Source organism: Talpa europaea (assembly GCF_964194135.1).
Source record: "Talpa europaea genome assembly, chromosome: 2".
In the NCBI taxonomy this organism is placed as follows: Eukaryota; Metazoa; Chordata; class Mammalia; order Eulipotyphla; family Talpidae; genus Talpa; species Talpa europaea.
In genome coordinates, this window is record NC_140068.1 from 58,096,357 (window position 1) to 58,121,419 (window position 25,063).

The 25,063-nt window shown below is 34.2% G+C and overlaps 1 protein-coding gene across 3 annotated transcripts in view; it reads left to right on the forward strand.

Annotated features, from left to right (window-relative positions):
- The window catches only part of RNGTT (RNA guanylyltransferase and 5'-phosphatase), a gene marked incomplete at both ends in the record, with an annotated part of 240,335 nt that overhangs the window by 56,781 nt on the left and 158,491 nt on the right, over nt 1-25,063 (forward strand). For all 3 annotated transcript variants that reach the window (XM_084228320.1, XM_084228321.1, XM_084228322.1), the window contains 2 exons: nt 12,343-12,478; nt 20,741-20,812. In XM_084228320.1, the coding sequence (XP_084084446.1) occupies nt 12,343-12,478; nt 20,741-20,812 (208 nt within the window). The remainder of the gene's footprint in view (nt 1-12,342; nt 12,479-20,740; nt 20,813-25,063) is intronic.

Here is a 25,063-nt window from a genome sequence, read left to right on the forward strand (position 1 = left end):
TTTATTAACCTATTAGACTTTAGGTAACCACTAAGAAACAAATTTAAGTGAACTTAAAAACTATTAGAACATCTGTATTACATTTAAGCATAGTTTTTGAGGTAGAGGCTTTTTGCTATAGAAAATTAGTCATTATCTTTTTCATTATGTAAAGTATAGTGTATTTTTAGACTGTTAGGAATTAGAGGTGGTAACATAACCAGATAGTTTTTGTGTTGTTGGTAGTGCCTATAAGAAGACTTTCTGATCTCACTTGCATTTGAATTTAGCCTGGTTTTCCTTGTGTCTTCAGTGCTGTTAGGATTTTTACGGGGCTGGGGGGAGGATGGGGGAGTGTGTGTGTGTGTGTGTGTGTGTGTGTGTGTACATGTGCGCGCCCCCACATTTGTGCACACACTACTTGGGCCAAGTGGTAGGTACTACATTAAAAAACACTTTTAAACCTTTAAGATTTCATAATTCTCCAATTTGTAGATTGGTGGAAAGGGGAAGCATACTCTAACCCTCAGAAGTAGCAAATAACAAGACATATATTGCTGATAGCAAATAAGTTCTGTTCTTGTATGACAGTTGTTTTTTTACCATTTTTACCATTTTAGCATCTAAGAGTTTTCTCATCAAAAATCTCTACCTACCTCCTCCGAAAGTGGTTGCAAGATTGAGTTAGCACAACCATGTTCATAGCTGCCCTGTTCACAATAGCTACGTGAAAGCAACTCAAGTGTCCATTGCCAGATGAATGGATAGCAAAACATGGTATATACATTCAATGAAGGATGTATGCTTTGATATTCTACTTGTTGTGTTTCCCCAAACTCTGTTAATTAGTTGACTTTATAAACTTATACATAGGAGAGGATTTTATCAGTCACTTCTTATTGCTATAATTTTTTTTTGTTTGCAAAGGAAATATGAACCCATGTCGATTTGATTATAATTTAATTTGTTATTTTTATTTTAATGCATTAGATTGTGGAAGAAACAGTAATTCCCCAATATGTATAATAGCTTTTGGAGTTGTCTATTTATGTGATGTACCATTATTGTTAGTAAATATTAAGAAGCTGTTTCAATACATTAGAATATTTTAAGCTCTGGGTTTGTTTTTATCATTCTGATGTTTAGAAACAAGTTCCCAGACAGATTGAGAGATCCACCTGATTCAAGTTCATTTATTTGAGTTCTTTGTTTTGACTTGCCGATTCAAATAGCACAGCTTCTGATTTTACAAACTATACTTATGTGTTCTCTCAATTCTTCTTTTTGGGAAGGGATGACCCTTTCTATCCCAATTATAGGGTTCTCAAACTAATCCTTTCATCCAGGCTTTGTCTTATCAATAACCTCATTTTTTTTTTCAATTGTATAAAGTAGTAGTAGTATTAATAATAGTTATATCCAACTTTATTAATAATAGTTATATCCAACTTTAATTATGTTCTTACTGTGTGCCTTGTATATAACAATAGCCAGGTGATGGACAATACTAGGTATCCTTTATATAGTAACACACTTAATTCTTTTTTCTCTTAATTTTTTTTTATTGTGGTAAGATATACATAACAAAATATATGCTATCTTAACCATTTTGAGTGTATATTTCAGTATTATTAAATGTACTCATAATATATTTAAAAATTAACAATTTCCATTCTCAAAACTCTTCTTGAGAAACTAAAATTCCATATCCATTAAACAGTAATTCATACCTCTCTTTCCCCCAACCCCTGGCAGCTGCCATTCTATTTTCTGTCTCTGTGGTTATTATTCTAAGTACCTCATATAATTGGGGTCATATAGTATTTGTCTTTTCTAAGTGACTGGTTTATTTCACTTAGTGTAATATCCTCAAGGATTATCCATATTTTTGGCATAAGTCAGCATTTCTTTCCCTTGGAAAGCTGAATAATAATCCTTTGAATGTACATACCATGTTTTGCTATCCATTCCTCTGGTGATGGACATTTGAGTTGCGTCCACTCTAGCTATTGTGAATAGGGCTGCTATGATTATGGGTGTGCTAACTCATTAATTTTTTTTTAAAGTATTTTTTTTTTTTTAATACAAGAGCTGGGGTACAGGCCAGAGGCGCGGGAGGATGAGAGGATTCACCAGAGACAGAGTCGGGAGCAGAACAGGCAGACGACTGAAATACACTGCTCAGGGGAGCATTGGGCATGACAGGAAAGGTCTGCCACATCATGTGGGAATCTCCCTGGCTGGCCGGGAATCAAACCCGCACTGTGGAGGCTGCGCTCAACCCGATGCGCCACCAGGGAGGCTTCACGGCTTCACAGTGCTGCGCTCAACCCACTGCACCACCGGGGAGGCCCTGTGCGAACTCATTTAATTTTGCAACCATGTTAGGAGGTAGAGACTTTTGATGAGAAAACTCTTAGAGCAGTTATGTGCAAAAATCTCACAGCTAGCAAGAGCCTGTTTGGGATTCATGTTCTAACCACCAAAGTAAGTCCCTTGTATCTTTCTATGTTTGTGCTTTGTCTTGCCTACAGATATCTTTACCCTTATTTACTATATGTTAATATATAATTTATGGCATGTAAAACAAATACCTTTAATATTTATGTTGGTAAATAGAGTATAGTATTTTTTCACATTTGTTGCCTTTGAACTATAAACTAGCACAATAAAAAGTAAAGTTGAAATTCCTTAAGATGGATTTTAAGATTCCCACTTGCTTGCTGTTTATTTCTCTTTTACAAGCATAATATACAATTACTACAAGTAATAAACAATTACCTGTTGCCCATTATAGATTTATAATTTCTGGAAAATTTGGAGTGATTAGGTAATTTGAATTAGAATATATTATTTGGAGCATGAGAGATGTCATGGATGAGAGTTTTGAGTAAGAATTTGAAGATATTTATTTTTAGGACAGGATATAGTAATAGTACATAGGCTGAGAAACAGGCATGTATAAATTTCTGAGCAGTGGAAGATGGCAAAATGAGAAGGGAGAAGGAATTTGTAATTCTCAAGTTAAAAGCATATACTGAAGAGTCAGATAGTTAGAAACATTTAATAATATTTGAGTAGCTTTTCATTTCCAATCAGCCTGCTTATTTTTTAGCAAGCACTACTGAGGCTGGTGTTATAGGCTCTGGAACTGGAATTTTCTTCCCCAAGCCCATAATGATAGAATTCTTGTTGACACTTCATGTAAACAAAGTAAGCAAATTAAATTGTTTTTTAATTGGGTGGTTAGGAACAACTTTGGTTTTACATTATAATACATTTGATTAGGATCATTACTTCTGTGTAATGGCAGCCAGGAATCCAGAAACAGACACTGGGCCCTATAGACCTCGCCTAACTTTCTACAGTGATGGTTTTTGTACGAGACTCAAAATCTTACTGGTTGAAGGAGATTCCTTAAAACAGAATCATCTATGGTTTGAAAATGATTAATGTCTGTTAATAGAAGTATACATGATAATTTAATGAGAAGGCTTAGAGAATTTGTGATTTTTAAAAAAATGATAAGTACCCTACATCTTTGGGATTTACTTCTGATGAAATTACCTAAATTGAGACTAAAAACAGAGTCTAACTGACAATTTTTCCATAGACTAAGCTTACTAAGTACTGTTTATTAAGCTTAAACAAAACTTAGATTGAACAGAACATAGTAGAAAATTTGCTGTATAAAAAGTTTATAAAATAAAGATGGCTATGTTTAGGTAGAAGACATTAAATGTGGGCAAGTTGTCCAGCTGTTCAGTGGCATGCCGCTGGCCTGCCATTCAACATACAATTAACATTCAAGATAAAAGGTGGTTAGGCAAATTTTGCAAATGATGGGGAAGTGAGTGGGTTTTGCAATTTAAAATAAAGTAATACATGTCTGTTTAATTACTGTTGTATGTATATAAGTGATATAAGAGAATGAAGATGTGGACTTAAAGTGAATTTAAGACCATAAAACCTTAATCATATCTGTTTCATGACTTTCAATTGATATGATATCAGGATTTAAAAAGAGCTAATCTTTTGAAGAACACTGTTGTACTTGTAGAATCAATATATAAAAATTAAAAAATGCCCTTTGTATTGGTATCTTTTATAATGCTGAAAGAAATTTTTTTTTTTCTCAAAGATTTATTTATTTATACAAGCACTGGTTACAGTCAGAAGTGCGGGAGGGTGAGAGAATTCACCAGAGACAGAGCAGGGAGCAGAACAGGGAGATGACCCAAAGACACTGCTGAGGAGCGCAGCGGGCGGCAGGAGAGGTCTGCATGCCATGTGGGACCCTCGCCTAGAAGCCGGGGATATCAAACCGGCATTGCAAAGGCTGCGGGCAGCTTCACAACCCAGCGCTCAACTGCTGCACCACCGGGGAGGCCCTGAATGAAAGTTTTGATAGTTTTTGATGGAGAGTCTATGTTAGAGCTGTGTCTTCATTTCCATGATTGTTAGCAGTAGTAATACAACTTAAAGAAGTGAGGTAGTTGTGTTACTGTATGTGTGTGTTCTCTTTAAATTTTCTTTTAAGATTTATTTATGCATACAAGAGCTGGGATATAGGCCAGAGGTGCAGGGGGTGAGAGGTTTCACCAGAGACAGAATGGGGAGCAGAACAAGCAGATCTACTGAAATACACTGCTGAGGGGAGGAAGGGGTGAGACAGGAGAGGTCTGCTGTGGCCATGGATCGAACTTGTGTTGAGTGGCTGCTGATAGCTTCATAGTGCTGAGACTTAACCCCTTGGCCACCAGGGAGTCTCTGTTCTCTTTACTTTGTTAATGTGAAAATAAGAATGACCTTAATATGAATTCTTTGAATTTCTGGGAAGATGAACTAAGGTAGTGCTCCTTCAGATAGTTTTTCTTTGGTTTTTCATTTCAAAGAATGTTGAAATGTTGTTTGTGTTAAGTAAACAGACAATAGCCATTAGCTTGAAAGTAAAGCTTGTGTGTAGGATTTTTATCAATAAATTTTGGTCCTTTTGTAGAAGGAATAAGAACAATGATGTATATAGAGTTATCTGAAGTATTTTGCCGAGCTGCTTTAACTTATGTTGGTAGACTCTAGGTTGCATTTTCCATAGAATTATAGTGTGAATGGAGGTTCTCCAACCTAGCCTATGAAGCTTGCTTAATTCTTAAGGGAGCTAAATGACTTACTGTGTATGTCTGCTGTGACAAATGACAAAGCATACTATTGCAGCACTGGTAACTAAACGAGCTGTAATTGCAAAACATGTAAGACGTACATAAAAATTCTATTTTGACAATTTAAAAACTCTGCTGGGCAAATCTGATTTGGTTTTATAAGCTAATGAAGAAATTAAGAATATCATGGAGATTGTGGAAGGGATTCTCTGACACTGGTTCTTTATATTTTTGTCTTAGGTGGATTAAAAATTTCTGTCTTAATTTTCCTTGATACAGATGTGTCACCAGCCTTGATTAAACTTTTTTAAGGCTCATTAGTGGACTAAGTGAATGAGACTAGAAGGAGAAAATGTTTTTTTCATTTCAAAAACTTGTAAAATATACACATAACACAATTTGCTTTTCTTTCTTTTTTATTAAGAGTTGAAATAAATGGGAAGAATGTGTTGAAGATGACATGGGTATACTTTGCAAGAGATTACCAGAGATAAAAATTTATTGAACAGTGAGTTAGTGAGAGATAAAAAACAAAGTGTGTGTGAACCCCTATGGGGAAGGAAGAAAACAGGAGTTTGGCAAGTCAGCTGTTCTTGTATTATTTTTTAGAAATAGGTATGACAGGTGTTGTTGGCAGAGTCTAACCAACTGCTGTTATGTCAGGAACATTTATAATTGTATCTGAGGAATTGGCTCTAAGTGGAATTTTCTTTATAAAAATTTCGAGTATACATGAATTAATTTCTGAATATCTCTGTTACCTTGATGTTTTAGGTTTTGGGATGTATGTGCCATTTCTACTGGGAATAAAAATGAAGGGAAGTGTAACTGGTGTAGAAACCATAGTGGTTTGACAATGAAATTTTATGAGAGAAAAAGGTACAGAGGGAAAGTAAGCTCTGCATCTAGCATTATATACCATCTCTGTTGAAGAATGGGAAATAGATGGCATGTGTCTTGATATGAAGTTATATAAAGAGTTAGTATCATGTAAGCTTTGGTATTCAGGCTATGTGGGGGATATAACGGTGGGATTACGTTATAGGTACATTTAACTTTCCTTCAGATGAATATTGTGAGCCAAAAGAAAAAAAAACAACAACAACATAACCATTAGTATTACACTGACTGTGAGCAGTAGACATCAACTTTGGGCTTTCAGGAGAACCAGTCTTGGAAAAATGCATAGGAATTGAGGGAGACCAGGCATTAAGGAACAGAGCCAAGGTCAGGCACAGGAGCACATTGAGTAGGAAGCCACCATTGGCACTTGCTGGTAGGAAGCCACCATTAGCACTTGTCTGTGTTGTTCCTCTGAATAATGTTATAGCTATTCCTGTGCCCCCTGTTACTTGCCAGTTTTAAAGTTTTGGGAAAGGAGTAGGGACTGACTGAGATCCTGAGCCTATTTTCAGCCTATTAGGGACAGGGTAGAGAAAGTTGGGGAGTTTTGGTTTCTCATGTGAAAATGAGATTATCCATGTTGAAAACTGAGCTCATAGTGTCTGTCACTTCCCTTAAAATAAACTGAATAATTACTCTTTCTTTCTTCTAAAATTCTCATGGCTCAGTAAAGAAAGTACACCCAGTCCCTTATAACAGAAGCTTGGAAGTTAGCCTTGACTTCTATTCCCTTGGCTCCATATCCAGTCAAAAGCATATTGTCCTGTTAATCTGCCTCTTAAATGTCTTGAATTTACCCAATGAATCTATCATTGCCATTGTAGTTCCACTGGATATACTATAGAAGCCTCATAATTTCTGTCATCTACAGATTTCCCCCCACCCTATAAGAGCATTATATAGGGGTGAACTTTTGAAAATGTGGGTCAAATTATACTACTAGTTTGTTAAAAACCTTTCAGTGATTTGCTGTTTATTTATTTGCTGTCTCAGCTCCAGGCTATTCTTTTATACTGTGGTGGGGGATAGAACTCTGTAAACTACATTTCCCATTCTTTCCTGTCAGCCTTTTTCCTGTGGGCTTTCTTTGGGACTTTTGACAGGAATTTGGAAGGTGAGAGAAGGGAATTCTCTTGTTTCTAGTTTGTTTGTATCTCCTACAGCCAAAGGTAACTACCACTCATTTTCCAGTTTCTTTTGGCTCTCATGGCATCAGTCTTGCTATCCTCTCAGAAAATAAGCTTCTGGGCAGGAGGGGTACATTCTAGGTAGAGTGCCACTTGCATCACTTCCTTACCTACTGGTCTGTGTCCCCTTAGTCGTTTGAGCACTTTCTATTCTATACCTCCTCTGTAGAGATTCCAGCTTGTGAGGTCCCTCTCCTTAGAGGATGGGTACTAGCCATATGATGCCACCTCTTTAGAGTTTTGAGACACTAGCTCCATCCATGGATCTCCCCGATCCTCTTCCAGACACATCCCGATGGTGTCCTTTTCCCAAGCTTCTGAATAGCACCTCTTCCATTTAGTTCCCCCAGCCCTTTGGGTGGTAATGCTTTCTGCAGTTATTAATCTCTTGATTACTTTACATTTCCTTGTTTACGTTTCTAGCTTTCCTGTATTTGTATGACCAATTTCTGGTACTAATTTTTCCGTGCTTGAATTACTCATTATGGTTTGTTTCTTACAAGAGGTTTTTCATTTTCTAGGATAAGTAAAAAATAAAGTCTTCCTTAACTCTAAAGTCTTTAACTTCTTTAGTCTCAAGTCATGCTATTTCTTTGTTTTCACATCAATGTTATGTTTTTTGTTTTGTTTTTAAGTTGTCAGAATCTGCAATTTTTTTTGTCTTAAAGGACCTTACACACCTGGTAGTCTGTGCCAGCTCTGGTTATCACACCCTCCCGTCCCCGCACTTCACCCTCCTCCCACATAATGGTTATTTGACTGACTCTTGCATAGTGCAGGGCAGAGACAGTCTACCTAGAGGTTGTAGATGTAGAGATAGGCTGTTATCTAGGTTTTAATATCAGCTTTTGTAAATACTATGTTTGATACTGTATTTAATACCTGCTTTATGACCATGGGCAAGTTACTTATTGTCTGTTTCATTTCCTAATCTGGAAAATGGCTATGATAATTTTACCTACATAGGTAGTTGTAAGATTCAAATGAGATACAATGCTTTGAACATTGCTCTATGTGTAGTAATTGCTCAGTAAGTGATGATAACCCGATGTTATTATCAGCTACCTGAGGATCCCTCTGGAATGTCTTTTCCAGTCTCCAAACTGACAGGTTCCACTTTTTTTGTGCCTCTATAACACCTTGTCCTTCATATTTTCAATACCGCATTTGGGGTTATTTGTTTAATGTCTTGTTTTCTTGCTAAAGGTATAAATTACATGAAATTTCTTGAAAAGTCTGGGCTTGTTTACTGCTCTATCTCTAGCTTTTGGCACTGTGCCTGTACCTACCTGGTTGGTCCTTTAGTAAACATTTTTTTTAAATTAGTCATTTTTAAAAGAAAAATCATTGTGAGTTTGATATGGATTATTACAAGATGGTGGTAAAGTGAATCAATTTAAATGATCAACTTTTTGTTTTTATTGCCCACTAAAAAGGTCTAATATGGATATTCTATAATAGGAGAGGAGAAATGCCTGCTAATTTTGAAGCTGCTGTGGTAGGAAGAACAAAATATAGCATCCCATCTTATTCCATTGCCTTTTTCCAAAGGGAAAACGCCTCTTAGATTCTGATTAGACAGTATTTCTGGGAATTTTTTGTTTGTTTTTGTTTCTCCTTTAACTTTGATTTTAACTCTTGCTTGTAAAAGAAATTTGTGCTTATTTCTAAATTATCTGGAAAAGCAAAAAGGTAGAAATTAGGGAAGTAAATATCATTGATAATTCCTTAACATAGAAATGACAATTCTTTGACATATTGCTGTACTTTCCTGTCTTCTTTGCTATATGTACAAAGTTTTATCCCCCAATCCCATAATTGTATTATGCATTCTGAGTTTTAACTTGATATATCTTCATTTACTATATTGTGAATCTCTTTTCATATAAATATTTTTGTCACTTTAAAAAATGCTTGATTAGTAGGCTTTTACATGGAAATGCAGTATTTAACTTATCTCCTAAATTAATGGACATCTGTCCCATTGCTTTGCTTAACAAGTATTTATTGATTGTTTTCTGTGTGTATTCAAATAGACTGCAAGGCACATGGTCTGTGTAAAATAATAATATTAACGTGATGTCTGCTTTCATGGAGTATGATAAATTCATAGAAATGTAATTGATGATCAAAGTTGATCTGAATTGGGGGTAAATTTAAATTATAAGATGCTTAGAGACTGTTTTACTCTCAGATAACTATTAGAAATGTCAATTAGAATTCTAAGATATCTGTTGTTAGTCACGCAGTATATATTTCTCAATTTTCCTCTTTGATTATATACTTTGTCACATTTTATTTGGTATATTGGGTGGCTTTACTGGGCTAGAGATCTCACATCTCATTGAATAACCTAATAGGTTGTTTCTAATCAGGCTGCAAAACCTGCATTTAAAGTAAAGCAGTTTAAAATTTGGCTTTTCTGTAATTTATGTACCTTTGGTTATTCTTTTTACTATAAAATAGTGAAACATGTTTTTTAATGCAGTGAAACTTCCACTGAGTTAATTTTTGCCTTTTATTGAGAATGGATATAAAATAACTTAATGTCAAACATTAGTTTGCAGTTGAGATAGTTTCCTAATTAATAAGAAATCATATTATACTAGTGATTCATTTCCACTGAAGGTAGAACATAATTATCTCCTATATCAGCCATCTGACAGTATGCAGGATAGTTGCCTTTTTTTTTCTTTAAAGAATATGGCTGTTTTCAGAGACATTGGAGTGGTATGGAAATATTTCCACATTCCTTACTCTCCTTCCCTAACATGAAATATAGCCTATTACTCTTGTTAAAATGTCACATAATAAAATAACACATGTTCTGAAATGGCTAGAGTTCAAACCAAAAATCGTGTCCTAGAAACTTTGATTCCAAAGGCTGAACATTTATATTTGCAGAAATTTAAAGCTTAAATGCAAGTTTTATTTCCCACGAGCAATACTTTATAGTGAGACCTGTCTTCCAAAATCATTTCTTCTTTGGTCTTTTAAGTCTGTTATACAGATGCATACATAGACAATCTTTTCTTATAATTGATAGTCCACTTGAAGTTAAAAAATAGTAACCACATACACATAAGTGATTAACATAGGAATAGAAAATAAAAAATTATGACAGATAAAGCAAATATACCAGCATCCTGGGATTTAATGTTCATTCTAGTTGAACATTATTTCTGCCATCATTATATGATCAGAAGAGGCAAGTCATTTTCTTTTTTGGGAGTTAGAAATTTATTAACATGCTATCTTTACTAAATTGTGGAGAAAATATGTAAAATTCCATTGAATATTAACAAATATCAGGAGCAAGTTTAGGAAACAATGGGCTAAATAAGTTAAACAGACTTTTTATGTTTTCCCATAATCTTAAATATTCTTAGCTGTATTTTGATTTTCTAAAAGAAAGTTACAGTGTTTCTCTAACTTACTTTACCATGAAACACTTTTAAAATAAATATATAGATTTGCAAAATGCTGGACTAGGTCCTTAAAAAACACAGTGAATTGTGTCTTCATGCCATTCTGCAGACGATACCTTTATTTTACTTGACCTTTCTTTATGTTGATTTCAGTTCTCTTGTAAACACAATCCAGGCCAAGACTTACTTCCAAGAATCCTAGCTTTTTCTTATCTACCAGGAATTGCTACTTTTGAAAAGCGTATGGAGGGGACCTTGGGGCCTACATATTCCTATTGTCTGCCATCTTGCTCACTTGGCAGTAGTTCTGGGAGTCTGTCAGATGCACAGTCAGTGCAGACCTGGGCACAGTTTATTTTTCCTTGTGAATCTGAGTCTCCACATTCCTTATCTAGAAGAACTACAGCCGTTTCAATATGTAGCAAGGGCCCTAACTATCACCTCCCCCAGTGGCCTGCTGGGACTAATTATTTTGAAAACAGTTGGTAACAGCATGCTTCTAATCTGGTCCCCAAATTAAACCCCTTTGGTCTTCCTTGGTGCTCTTAAACCTGTAGCAAACTTCTTTTACCTTAATCGGTGCTCTTGACTATGGTAAATGTGTCTCCTCTTTAGAACAGTTGCTTATGGAAAGTAAAAGATCCTTCATAGTATCAATCAACCTATGGTATGGAAGTTGGCTTCCATCTTTTCATTTATTGTTTTTTCAGTCCCTTGGTCATGAGTTGTTTCAGTTCCATCTTCCAGGTATTGTGTCCTGTTTCTAATGTATCTCCTATACACCATAGGTGGGAGGTTAGACAAGACTGGTCAGCATTCTCCATTTTCAGTGGTACAACCAGACTATATTCTTCCACTTTTTCATTTAACAGCAACCAAAAAAACTTGACAAAATGATTCTGTTCATTTGAGGCTCATAGTCTTCTGGACTTTATATTTATATATGGTGTGAAGTAGAAAAATATCTGCTTTTTTATATTTGCTGTTGAGGAATCAATGATGATAAGTTGATAATTCAAAGAATGACACATGTTAAGGTATATAAATCTTATGTATGATTGACTTTAAGAAGATAAAGATTAATATAAATTCTCATGAGTTTGTGTTTAAAAATATTTTAACTTATAGTAATGAAGGAGAATGACACTTGAAATGCTTGTTTCTGGCTGTATGATAATATTCAAAGAGGGGGTTTAGCTGCTTTGTTAAGTGTGTAGTGTGGTAGGAAGAATATTAGTTTGAGGTCTGGCCATTTGCAAATCACTTTCATTTTTTCTACTGCAAAGTAGACAGAGTAATATCTAATGTTTATTTTAATGACCCAGTAAACGAAATAATTGCATGTATGTGTGTGTAAACTTTTGTAAACTTTGATGTTTAAGGTCTAATAAAAATTAGGGTACTATTCACTCTTAAGATAGATTATAAGGTTCTCTTGAATATCACATTGTCTCTATACAAAGCTTTGAATTCTCTTTACCCTGTGTTTTTTATAGGAAGCTAACACACAAAATATTTGTTATTTGTGGTACTTTAATCTGAATGATTTGGGGGGGTTTCGGGAACCCTAGTTAATGTAATTCCACACAGCTTTTGTAAGTGTAAGAAAAAACAATTTGTTACTTCTTATGACCCTATTCTTGAATTACACTAATAAATACTTCCTTTTTAATGTTTCATTTATAGGTATATGATGTTGATTGATGGCACAAATGAAGTTTTTATGATTGACAGAGATAACTCAGTGTTTCATGTTTCAAATCTGGAATTTCCATTTCGTAAAGATCTTCGTATTCATTTATCAAATACTCTCTTAGATGGGGTAAGTTTTATTTTATCTTTAAAAAAATTAAGCATTGCAATTTTCTTTCTTTTGTGAGTAAATGTGTTTTTATTAATTAAGAAATTTATAATTGAATCTAGCATTTATTAAGATGTTAAATTCCATTTACTTTCTACCTGCACTTACAAACTGCTTAATATCCTTTAAAACAGAGTTCTGCCAGCTCACTCTTTGGCTATAAATATGAGTTTTGAGATAGTTTGCTTAGTTGAGAAAGCTGTTAAAGAATTTCATATTGCTCATTGTCATGGGCAAGATAGTAATTGAGCAAAATTAAATATTAATTTTTTTCTATGTTTAAAAAATACTTGTCAAAAATAATTAATTTTATTACTTGTCAATTGAATTTTAATAATATCACATCATAATTATGATAGCATATTTTCCATTGGCTTTTTAGCTATACAGACTAGTTCTTGATTAAAGAGAACTGTATCTTGAAAGCAATCATTTTATTTTTAGGTTTGAATTTTGAAAGCTGATGAGAACTTTTCCATTCCAGAAAATTTTCATTTGAGTCATAAAATTACTTAAAAATATTTTAACTTTCTCTTATACAGTTTTCCTTTCCTGATTCTAAAACTATTGTATGTTGTAAATAAGAATTAAAAAAAATATAGAACATTAAAAAAGAGTGACAAAAGTCACCTGACCAGCCACTGGAGTAACTTTTATTACCATTTTGATGAACCTATTCCAGACTTTTCTCTGTGCCAGTGTTTGATCTTACATCTGCTCCTGAGGAATGTAACATATTCATATTAGTAATAGTGACTCATATTCTTAAAACAGAATGTGTATCAGACTTTTTAGACAAGTTGGGACCACTTCCAGTCCCAGAAAGATTCTGAATAATCAGGGTATCTTTTCCCTGGTTGAAAATGAATGCTCTGATTAAATATCTACACACAACCACATGTTACATTTGTTTTGTAACTTGTCTTTTTTTCCACTTAACAATTTGTTTTGGACAGCTTCCTCACATAAGCACCTAAGTTGTATATTATTGTATATGTCTACACTATAACTTGAGGTTTCAGGCTATATTGATTATAAAAATTGGTAGGGGTTGCTAATTAAAAATGTGACCCATTCCAGTTAGCCCATCCTGAATTTAATAAATTAGAATCTTCTAGGGGCCAAGGTGTTTGTACTTTTAGTAAATGTTCAAGTGACTGCATTCAGGCAAGTTTGAGAAATAGTTCTGTAATTTATTTAATTAGTTCTCTTTTGGTAGACATTTTGATTTATTTGTAGTTTTTTTCTGTTATAAGACATAATTGATGCATATCCTTATGCTGTTTTCCTTTCTCAGTTGTGCAATCTTTTTTTTTTTTAAAGATTTATTTATCCAAGAACTGGGGTACAGGCCAGATGTGCGGGAGGGTGAGAGTATTCACCAGAGACAGAGCGGGGAACAGAACAGGCAGACCGACCGAAATACACTGCTGAGGGGAGCAGCATGCAAGACAGGAGAGGTCTGCTGCGCCATGTGGGTTTCTCCCTGGCCGACCAGGATAGAACCCGCACTCCAGAGGCCATGGACAGCTTCACAGTGCGATGCTTAACCGCCTGCGCCACCAGGGAGGCCCAGTTGTGCAACCTTATAATTAAATTTCATATAGATGAGAATGTAGTGTTTATTAAGAATTTTTCGATTGCAAATGACTAAAGTCCAACTTCAAAGTTGGAAGTAACCAAAGAAAAATGAACTAGAATGACTCAAGCTATTAAGAAGGTTCAGTTTTGCCTGTTTAAGCTATGAATGAATCTGGGCTCTGTCTATTTCTTTGCTTTACTGCTTGTTCTCATTCTGGCATGAAGACTCTTTTCACATGGGAGGCAAGTTGCATTGCCGCTCAAGAAGAAAGACTTTTTTCTCCCAGCATCCACATATCAGTCCCAAGGGACCTTACCTGAGTTACATAACCATGGAGGAGTGATAGAGGGGGCCAGAACTCACTGGTAGCACTACTACTTGGAGTATAAGAAGAGTAGTGCTTCCAAGGAAGGGATGGGAACAGTCTGTATGCCATAGTCATCATGTTGAATTCAAGGGTTTGTCTGGTTTAAATATGTCATGTATAACTGCTACCCTTCTTTACAAAAAGTTTGAAAACATGTACAGTTCTATCAACTGTGTGTATAGAGGATCTGTACACTGTCTTAAACACTGGGTTTTGAAAATTTAGTATTTTCTAATTTGAGGGACAGTATTATTGCATAGCAGTTTAGAGCCCTTACTCTAAGTGATGGTGCCACACTGCCTCCATCAGCTGTTACATGAGAGATACTTCATTCATATTTACTGCTTCCTTGTCAGTAGTGAAGTGAGACTAATAGCAGGGTGTGGTTCTTGGATAGTTTGTGAAATGCTGATAATAGTGCCTGATATAGTAAAATAGGTGTTTATCTCATAGCTTGCATTTATATGAATTTAATGAGGCTTAACTTTTTTTTTTTTTAAGATTTATTTATTTATACAAGAACTGGGGTACTGGCCAGATGTACAGGAGGGTGAGAAGATTCACCAGAGACAGAGTGGGGAACAGAACAGGAAGACTGACTGAAATACACTGCTGAGGGGAGCAGCGGGCGAGAAAGAAGAGGTCTGCTGGGCCATGTGCGCATCTGCGTGGCAGGCCTGGATTGAACCCGCACTGCAGAGGCTGTAGACAGCTTCACAGTGCTGTGCCACCAGGGAGGCCCTTTTTAAAAAAACTTTTTTGAGTTATATTTCTTTTTTATTTTTAAAATTTACACTATTTTAAACAGAGGTAATATTGGGTTACTCCCATCAGGTATAATAACCACCATAGTACACTCACCACCAACTCACTCATACTTCATTCCCATAGACCATTGTACTATATTTTTAGACTTGCTCTTAGCCAAAAGGCCAAGAAGTGATTGTACTGTATTTCTTTTGTGAGTTGTGTGTTTATCTTTTTCTTCAGTTTATGAGAAGTTTTTATCTTTTGGGGAACATGTCACATATTTTGAAAAAATGTATTTTTACTTTTCCCGTGGCAGAGAAACTTAAATTTATGTAGGTAAAATTATAAACAGCTTAGTTTTTAATATTTGACTTCATATATTTTATTTGTATTTAAATAAATGATTAAATGTCTAAATATATAGGTTTATGTATAGAAATAATCTAAATACATAGATTAAATTATAGAAATATATAAATATCTGTATAGATATTTAAATATTGTTCTTTCTGAAACACATTTTAATAAAATGAAAAAAATGGGGGTGCAGTTGTAATTTCCAGCTGTTTATAAACTGTTGCATCAACACCATTCCGATATTTTGTTTTTAATTTAAAATATCCCATACTTCTCCTGTATACCATTTGTTTCTTTCTTTGTTTTCCTCTTTCATTAGTATTTTGTTTTCCAGTGGTAGTTTTAGATTGACTTAAATACTATGGCTTTAGCATACAATTTAATGTCAGCAGTCCAAGTAAACCCAGTCTCGTGACTGTTCAAGAGTTGCTACTTAAATTTAGCCTTTCTTTTTAGCCTGAATTGGCTATTTGAGTAGTTAGGCTGTACAACTGTGCAAGAGTGAGCTTTTATTTTTCTCTTCAGAGTAATCTCTGGTAGACTTATCTCCACACCACTCACCTTTCTGTTTGCAATATTTGGTTGTGAACTTACTCCCTGCCACACCTTCCCTGCCTTTCTTTGGAGGGAAAGTGATCCTATATACATTTCTTATTACTCCCCACAACCTCAGGTATCTCTTCTACAAGGACTTCATTTACTTAGGTTGTTAAAAATTTCTTTACTTTCCTCAGTGTTGGACTTTTTTCACAAGCCAGATTAGATAACATTTGGCTAATATTTTCTGGAATTTGTGTAAGAACACTTCCTGTCTTAAGGTGAAATATGTCTGTTTCTTGTTTAAATTAACAGATATTGGGGCGATGGGAATCTGCCTCTGGATGGTCACATAAATTCTCAGTGATAATTATGTGTATGAAATATGTATTTATTTAACAAAAGGAAATCCACTTTCCAAGTGACCTGTATGCTTGTAGCCCCTATCCCATGTACCTTATTTTCTTTTTTTACCAGCTAAATATTGGAGCATTTGAACCATAAGATGAAAGATTGTGCAGAATTGAATGTCAGAAATAGTTATTTCTGAAGTATAGTTAAGGTGATGAGGCTTAGGATATAACCTAGAGAGAGTTAGTGGTTGAGGTAATCTGAAGAACATTGGAAATGATATCAAAGACAGTATTAGATGAGTTATGAGTAATGGCAGGAATTGAGGTTGAGATGACTGTGAGGTGGGCACTAATGATTGGAAAGGAGGAAGGAAGGAAATATGATGGAGAATGACAGGCAGCCAGACTGAGTGAGCAAATAGTGAGAGTCACAAAACAAAATTTCCTATACTGTGTACTGTAAATTTTCCTATACTGTGTACTCTAGTAAATTTTCATTCTTAAGATAATGTGCAGTAACATGTCATTAAATGACATATTTATAGACATACATTTCTGTAGTGTGTGTGCACTTTTCTGTGCATTGTGTGCAATCTCCCTTTTCTCTTGCATTGCTGTGGTTGGCAAGAGCCAATGGGTACTGGAAGTATCATTCATTGCCCATCTCCTGGGTGTGCCAAGCCATTCTTATTGTAGTTGTTATGACTGATACCCCTGGAAGTGGTGCTGTGCATAAATTGCATAGCCAATGCAGGAGCATTTTAGTTTTTCTTAATTTCGTTTAAGATATTTTTAAAAACATTATAATTAATAAAATAAAGAAAAAGACTTTTAAGTTGCAATATTTGCCAACAATTAGTAGAATTTATAATTGCACTAATTTTGCTGAATGCCTGTCATGTTCAAGTTGCTGTGTCAAAAGTTGTCCTTCGATGAGGCATTGCTTAGAGGTTTGAGGAGAAGGCTCTGCCCTTGAGATATTTTACTTCATTGGGTGTCGGGGTGGAGAATGACTGGTAATGATGGCGGAGACCCTCAAATAAAACAGTACCCTGAAGATCATTATTTAAAACAATTTTGTGGTGGTTTAGAAAAGAAGTAAATTACATCTGATTAGAAACTAATAATGTCTTGTGGAGGAATTGACATTAGGTATGGAATGTTTTCTAATAGAAAATTTTTGTTGGGCATGGATTGAGGGCATACCAGGTAGGAAATAATGCTGAAAAATTAGATGTTTAACCATCTGTGTATTTAACTTACTAATACTGTTTATTTTCACCCCAAATTTGGATAACTGAGAGCAGCATAATAGATTCTTGTGAGTCTTTAAAATAGCAATATGATTCATGATGTCAATTTACTTGGACCAGAATTATAGTTGCCATATCTGTTTTTCCAGTTAGTTAATTAAAACAGTCTTCTGTAGTTTCCTGTTTCGTCTACATTTTCATTTGCAAATTGTTTTTGTAAAATTCCAAATCCAAGAATAACTCCAAACCACCTAATTGTCTGACTTTAAGACGTGAGCATTGAAGCTTTTGTTTTGCTCTCTAAATTAAGTTCTTTGACCTACAAAATGGGGAAAAATAAAGTTTAGAAATGTGGCATTAATTCATTTGAAACAATCAGTAAATTTGATCAATTTTATGTTGTGGCTAAGAGGAGAATATACCACTAAATTATTAAGGTTAATAGCAAGAACCTTGGAAAAATGACATGTGTTTTCAACTGTTAGTTTTTTTATAATGCAATATGCATGCTCATTGTTGAAATTTTAGAAAGTACATTATAAAGTAGAAAAAGTTCACTATCGAGAAAAATTACCCGTTAACATTTTGATATATTTCCTTTTAGTCATTTTGTTTTGCCTGTACTTATAGAATGCATATAATCAACATGTTGCTGACATTTAACATATGTTGTATATCTGGGATTTTATTGTTTTCCTTCAATCTGAAGAACTGATTTTAGGATTTCTTTTTTTAAATTTAGTTTTATTTTACAAATTGAAATATAATTCACATGCTAAAAAAGTTCACTGATTTAAGGTATACAATTCAGTGGTTTTTGTATATTTACGGGGTGTACAACTATTAACCACTATCTAGTTTTATTAGACTTTTATCCAACTAGATTGGCTATTATAATTAGAAACAAGTGGGCCTTATCTGAAAGAACTTCAAGGAGTAGGTAACCTTTAAGTTTTGAAGGCCCATAGATTTTTCCAACGAACTTGTATTCCCCTCACCCTCAATATAATCCTTCAGTGGTTCCTCATAGCATATTATTCTTTTATATATGAACATGACATATCTTTAGCATAATTTTGACTTTGAACCTTTGAACCATGCTGAGCTTTGGATAATTTACCCAAAACTTTTTCCATTCCTTTGGCATAACTTTTGGACCATCCACTGTCCTGCTAGAAAATATCCGTCACATCTTCCAGCTTTCAACAAATGCATCTACAACCTTATTTTCAAATCTCTTTTTTGCGCTTCAAGTAGAAGTAACTAACTTCTCCTTAGGCTATTACCACTTGTCCTAATTTAACTGGGATAATAACAGGTGTATACTTGTTTTAGTATAATTATTATTTTAATTGAGGTGATTTTATTTTAATATTCTAATTGAGGTGATTGTGGATACCTGCTTTAGCTAGTGACATTGATAGACCCATTACCAAATCACCCATAGTCTACCAATATAGTTCATTGTGCTTTCCTTTTGGTATTATTACTAATAGCAATCCATTTCACTGGCAAAAGTGTCTTGATTTAGACAAGGTCTGCCTGGTTATTCTATTTATATAGCCATCTATCATTAAAACTAACTCTTCATTGAATTTAGCTATTTATATATTTGCTTCTCTTTCTGGGACTCTGTTTCTTGAAGGTAGGGATTATTTACTTAATTTCTCTAGTAATTAGAGCTATGCCTAATGAATAGTTGGGTGTTAGGAATTATTGGAATGGTAGGCAGAAGGGTAGATGTCTGAGGACTTTCACTAAAGGGAAAAGAATATAGAAAAGGTAGAGGAGAGGGAGGTCAAACATGCAGGGTTTTTTTTTTTTTTTTTTTTTTTTTTGGTGTTATCCACAGTGAAGAATTCAAACTTCACATTTCTTCACAGAAATATTTAATACCAAGACAGTGGCTGGTTTAATTTTTTAACAAGTTCTTGAGGGATATAAAGTTAATATGCTTTGTTTTCTTTGCTTGGTGTTTGTTGAACAACTTTTGTCTGTAGGTTTGCAATTTTCATCAAAAGTAGACAGTTTTTCTTTGCCATTAACAATACTCTTCCCCCTTTTATAGATTTAATTACTAATGCTCTTTTTAGTTAAACTTTCCTGTGTTTCATTTTGAATAGCTTCTATTACTGTGTCTTCTATTTTTGATTTTGTCCTCCTTATATATATTTGCTTCTTGGCATACCTGGTAATTTTTGTTTGGGTGCCAGATAGTCTCAATTTTACCTGTGGGGACTTGATATTTTTGTATTCCTATAGATGTAATTGAGCTTTGTTCTGGGGTACAGTTAATTTGTTTGGAAATAATTTGCTCCTTTCAAATCTCGCTTTTAAGATCTGTTAGGTGTTGTGTGTGAATTTTCTGTCATGAGATTAGATAAGAAAGATCTTGATTAGTTTCCTAGGAAGGATATGGAAAAACCGTAAGGTCAAAACTTAACTTTTAAGAATTAAAATTTTATTAATTAATGCATTATATACTTGCACTCATCCTTCAGTGTCTTTTATCTCTTTTTAAGTCTGTTAGATTTGCGATGACCTATTCATTTACTCTAGTCCTATTCCCTATTGTTATAGTAGAGGGACCTAGAACCAGAGTGATCATATGGGTCACATGGGAACTACAGAATAGGGGCACTATTTATACATAGATTTTGTGATGAAAGTAATTGGGATTTCACAAATATTAAAGAAGTAATGGTTAAATGAAATTAATTTTTAAAATTTCCTGATATTTGGAATTTAAAACTAGTAATTCAAACATAAGACAAAATGTAGCATAGTAATTCAAATATAAAATAATGAAATATTAAATGTTTCTATTTTGATACAGAATAGATTCATAATGGGGATTTTGGGTGTTGACAAACTGTTGACTTAATATGGGAACAAGTATGTTTACTTAGAAATTTCACCAAGTTGAATATTTATGATATGCTTTCTGTGTGTTTAGTAACTTCCAGTTAAATTAAATAAATTCCTGTTAAAGTTTGTACAAACTTTCTTCTTTTCTCTTTCAAGGAAATGATTATTGACAGAGTAAATGGACAGGCTGTTCCTAGATATTTGATATATGACATAATTAAATTCAATGTAAGTACCTTTTATAATTTATAAAATAAAAATTGTCACTTAGATAATGGATATTTGTTTAACAAATAAATGTTACTGTTTTAGAGATAGTAGGGAAGAAAAATTGTGAGTGATTTGAAACTTATTTTGTCTCTTTTTCTTTCTCCATTGTCTAATATTTTGCATTTTCTTTGTCTTTATGTTTATCAAGTAAATAAAGAAGAAAAGCTTAACTGATAAGACAGTGTTTTGTACAGTGGAAATGTCCAGTTTTAGTTATCCTTTTGATAACAAGAGTCCCCAAATTTTATTACTGTCACTTAAAAAGAGAAAATCTGATTGTGAATGTTGAGGTCTGATTGTGATTGTTGATCTGATTATGAATGTTTTGGAGGCACAAATGTTATTTAGAGCATAACCTGGAAACTTAAAAGCCAAATATAAAATTCTTTGTTGTAAATTGGTACAAAAGAAGAGAAATTATATTTTCTACCTATTTCCTACGAGTTTTAGGCTAACCAATATTTTTTTATAAATGGGGGAGCGCTGTCTCCTTTCTCTTGATATTGAGCTCTGCTCTAATAGGGATTTGTTGCAAATTCACTTTGTAGTCTTAGAACTTTGTCTTAGACAACAGCCTTCTAATTCTTCAAAAAAATATAATAAATTTCTTGGGCCTCTGTGGTGGCGCAGGGGTTAAAGTCTCAGCGCTGTCAAGCTATTGCCAGCCACTGTGGCGTGAGTTCCATTCCCAGCCAGGGAGCTAACCCACATGGCACAGCAGACCTCTCCTGTCTCACCAGCTGTTCCCCTCAGCAGTGTATATCAGTAGATCCACCTGTTCTGCTTCCCCACTCTGTTGTTGGTGAATCTTCCCACCCCTGCTGCTCTGGCCTACACCCCAATTCTTGTATGCATAACCAAATAAAAATAAATCTTTAAAAAATATATAATAAATTTCAGCATACATAAAAGAATAGTGAATAATATGAGCAGTCTCATGTACTCACCACTACTTTTATTGAAACTTAACATTTTGTCTTTTTTTACTGCATGTTCTTTTTATTAAGATTAATCATTATAGATCTCATAGAAGGTTCTTGTGCACACCTCTCTCATCCTATTGATTTTCATACTCACAAGCAGCTTCTGTCTTAATTTGGTATTTATTATTTCAATACATGGATGTTTCTAATAGTATTATTACTTTCGTGTATAAGATAGATGTAGTATTCTTTTTTTTTTTCAGTAGAACAGTGTTTATGATTGAGTCCAGTCACATTAAAGGTGATTAAGCATAGATAGTAGTCTTTTTTTTTAATTTAAATTTTATTTTTATATTCCCCATACAATTACAACCCCCTTATTTTGACCCCAATCCCGCCTTTCCCTGCCCCCCCAACCCCCAAAGAGTGTCTCTGGTTCATAGTTGTTTGTTGATTTTGATATTTTCTTTCTTATAGTTATTCTTTTTCCTGGTCCCTTATTTAAGTTTCTAGATTCCTGCTGTGAGTGAGACCATCCGGTATTTTTCTTTTTCTTTCTGGCTTATTTCGCTGAGCATGATCCCTTCCAGCACCATCTATGTTGGTGGGGATGTAGTATTCTTTTTTAATTATTTTATATATATTTTACATCATTTTTCATTTTCGCACGAGTTTTGGTATCATTGTACTATATCAAGGGACTCAACATTTGCTCCATGTTGTTTTGTTTAGCTTTTCCTGACTTAATATGTATAAGTTAGTTCATTTCATTAACTAATAAGTATTACAATATCTAAATATACAGAATTTCTTTTGTTCTTTTGTTGGATCTTTGGTTTTCCTTTTTTTTTTTTTGCTAATATACTACACTACTGTTATATTAAGTAATTGCATGTGTGTGTACACACACACACACTCACTTATTTATTTCCCCTCCACCTGTGTACTTTGAAGGTTTCTCTAGAATAGTTCTCATTCATGGGATGTAATCACCAGGGAAGTGCTTTAAAAAGTCCAGTTTCTCATCACTACTTTATGGAGATTTTGATTAAATTGGCAACCACAGCTTTTTAAGACTGCATTGCTAAATTTACAGAAGTAGTTGTACCAATTTACCGCAGTTGGTAATATCAGACATTTAAATTTTTGCCAATTTGACATGTGTGAAATGGTTTCTCATCTTGTTTTAATTTGCTCTTTCCTGATTACTGATGAAGTTAAGCATATTTCATAAGTTTATTTTTACTTGTTTGGATTTTTTTCTTTTGTGATTTAATTGCATGTTCAAATAATTTTTAATATTTCTGTTCGTTTGCCAATCTTTTTTTCTTTTCAATGTGGAGGAGTTATTTTTTTTGGCTCCTAATCCTTTCTTGGTTATATATGTGGCGAACAGTTATCTTTTGCAAATCAGTATCATTGATGAACAGAAGTTTTTGATTTTTTATGAAATACAACTTATTAGATCTTTTCAAAGTTTGTGCTTTGGCCTTATTTAGGATATTCATTCACATTTTGCTCTAAAATGGTTCAGTTACGCTTTTCATTTGCAGGTCTAGAATCATTCATTTATATACATATTTATTGAGTTCCTATTACCTTATTTGATTGGCTTTTGATGTCACTTTTTTTCCATTTCTTATTTTTGATAACAAGATACATTTAGGCCGAAATAATGATTTAGTTTTTTTTTTTTATTTTTTATTATTTTTTTTTTAAAATAAATTTTATTGTTATATTCCCCATACAATTGCAGCCCCCCCATTCAGACCCCAATCCCTCTCCTCCCGCCCCCCTAAAAGTGTCTCTGGTTCATAGTTTTTTGTTGATTTTGATTTTCACTATCTTATAGTTATTCATTTTCCTGGTCCCTTATTTAAGTTTTCTAGATTCCTGCTATGAGTGAGACCATCCAGTATTTTTCTTTTTCTTTTTGGCTTATTTCGCTGAGCATGATCCCTTCCAGCGCCATCCATGTTGCTGCAAATTGCATGTGTTTATCTTTTTTGAATGCTGAGTAATATTCCATGGTATATATGTACCACATCTTCTTGATCCAGTCATCTATTTTTGGGCATTTGGGTTGTTTCCAAAGCTTAGCTATTGTAAACAGTGCTGCTATAAACATAGGGGTGCAGGTGTTCTTTGGAATTGATGTTTCTGTGTCCTTTGGGTAAATACCTAGGAGTGGAATTGCTGGATCATATGGAAGCTCTATGTTTAGTAGGTCCAGAAATCTCCACACAGCTTTCCACAGTGGTTGGACCAGTTTGCACTCCCACCAACAGTGCAGAAGAGTTCCTTTTTCTCCACACCCTCGCCAACATTTGTTGTTGCTAGTTTTTTTAATATGTGCCATTCTCACTGGTGTAAGATGGTATCTCATGGTAGTTTTGATTTGCATTTCCCTGATGACAAGTGATGTTGAACATTTTTTCATATGCCTGTTGGCCATTTGCATTTCCTCTTCAGAGAAGTTTCTTTTAAGCTCTTCTGCCCATTTTTTGACTGGATTATTTTCTTTGTTGTTGTTGAGTCTCATCAGCTCTTTGCAGATTTTTGTGATCAGTCCTTTATCATTAGTGTTGGGTGCAAAAATGTTCTCCCAGTTGGTGGGGTTTCTCTTTGTTTTTGTTATTGTCTCTTTTGCTGTGCAAAAGCTCTTTAATTTGATGTAGTCCCAGCTGTTTATCTTTGCCTTCACTATCACTGCTTTGGGTGATGTGTCTGTAAAGATGTCTTTGATGTGCAAATCACGTAGTGTTTCGCCTATATTTCCTTCTATATATTTTATGGTTTCAGGTCTTATGTCTAGTTCTTTAATCCATTTTGAGTTGATTTTTGTGTATGGTGTGAGGTGGTGGTCAAGCTTCATTCTTTTGCATGTAGCGACCCAGTTTTCCCAGCACCATTTATTGAACAAACTTTCTTTGCTCCAATGCATATTCTTTGCTCCTTTGTCAAAGATTAGTTGACCATAAATCTGTGGGTTTATTTCTGGATTTTCTATTCGATTCCATTGGTCTGTATGTCTGTTCTTGTTCCAATACCATGCAGTTTTGATGATTATGGCTTTGTAGTATAGTTTGAAGTCTGGGAGTGTGATGCCTCCATTCCCTTCTTTTCTTTTCAGGAGAGCTTTGGCTATTTGGGGTTTTATGTGATTCCATATGAATTTCATCAATAATTGTTCTATTTCTTTGAAGAATGACATTGAAATTTTGATTGGAATAGCATTGAATCTGTATATTGCTTTTGGAAGGATGGCCATTTTAATAATGTTTAT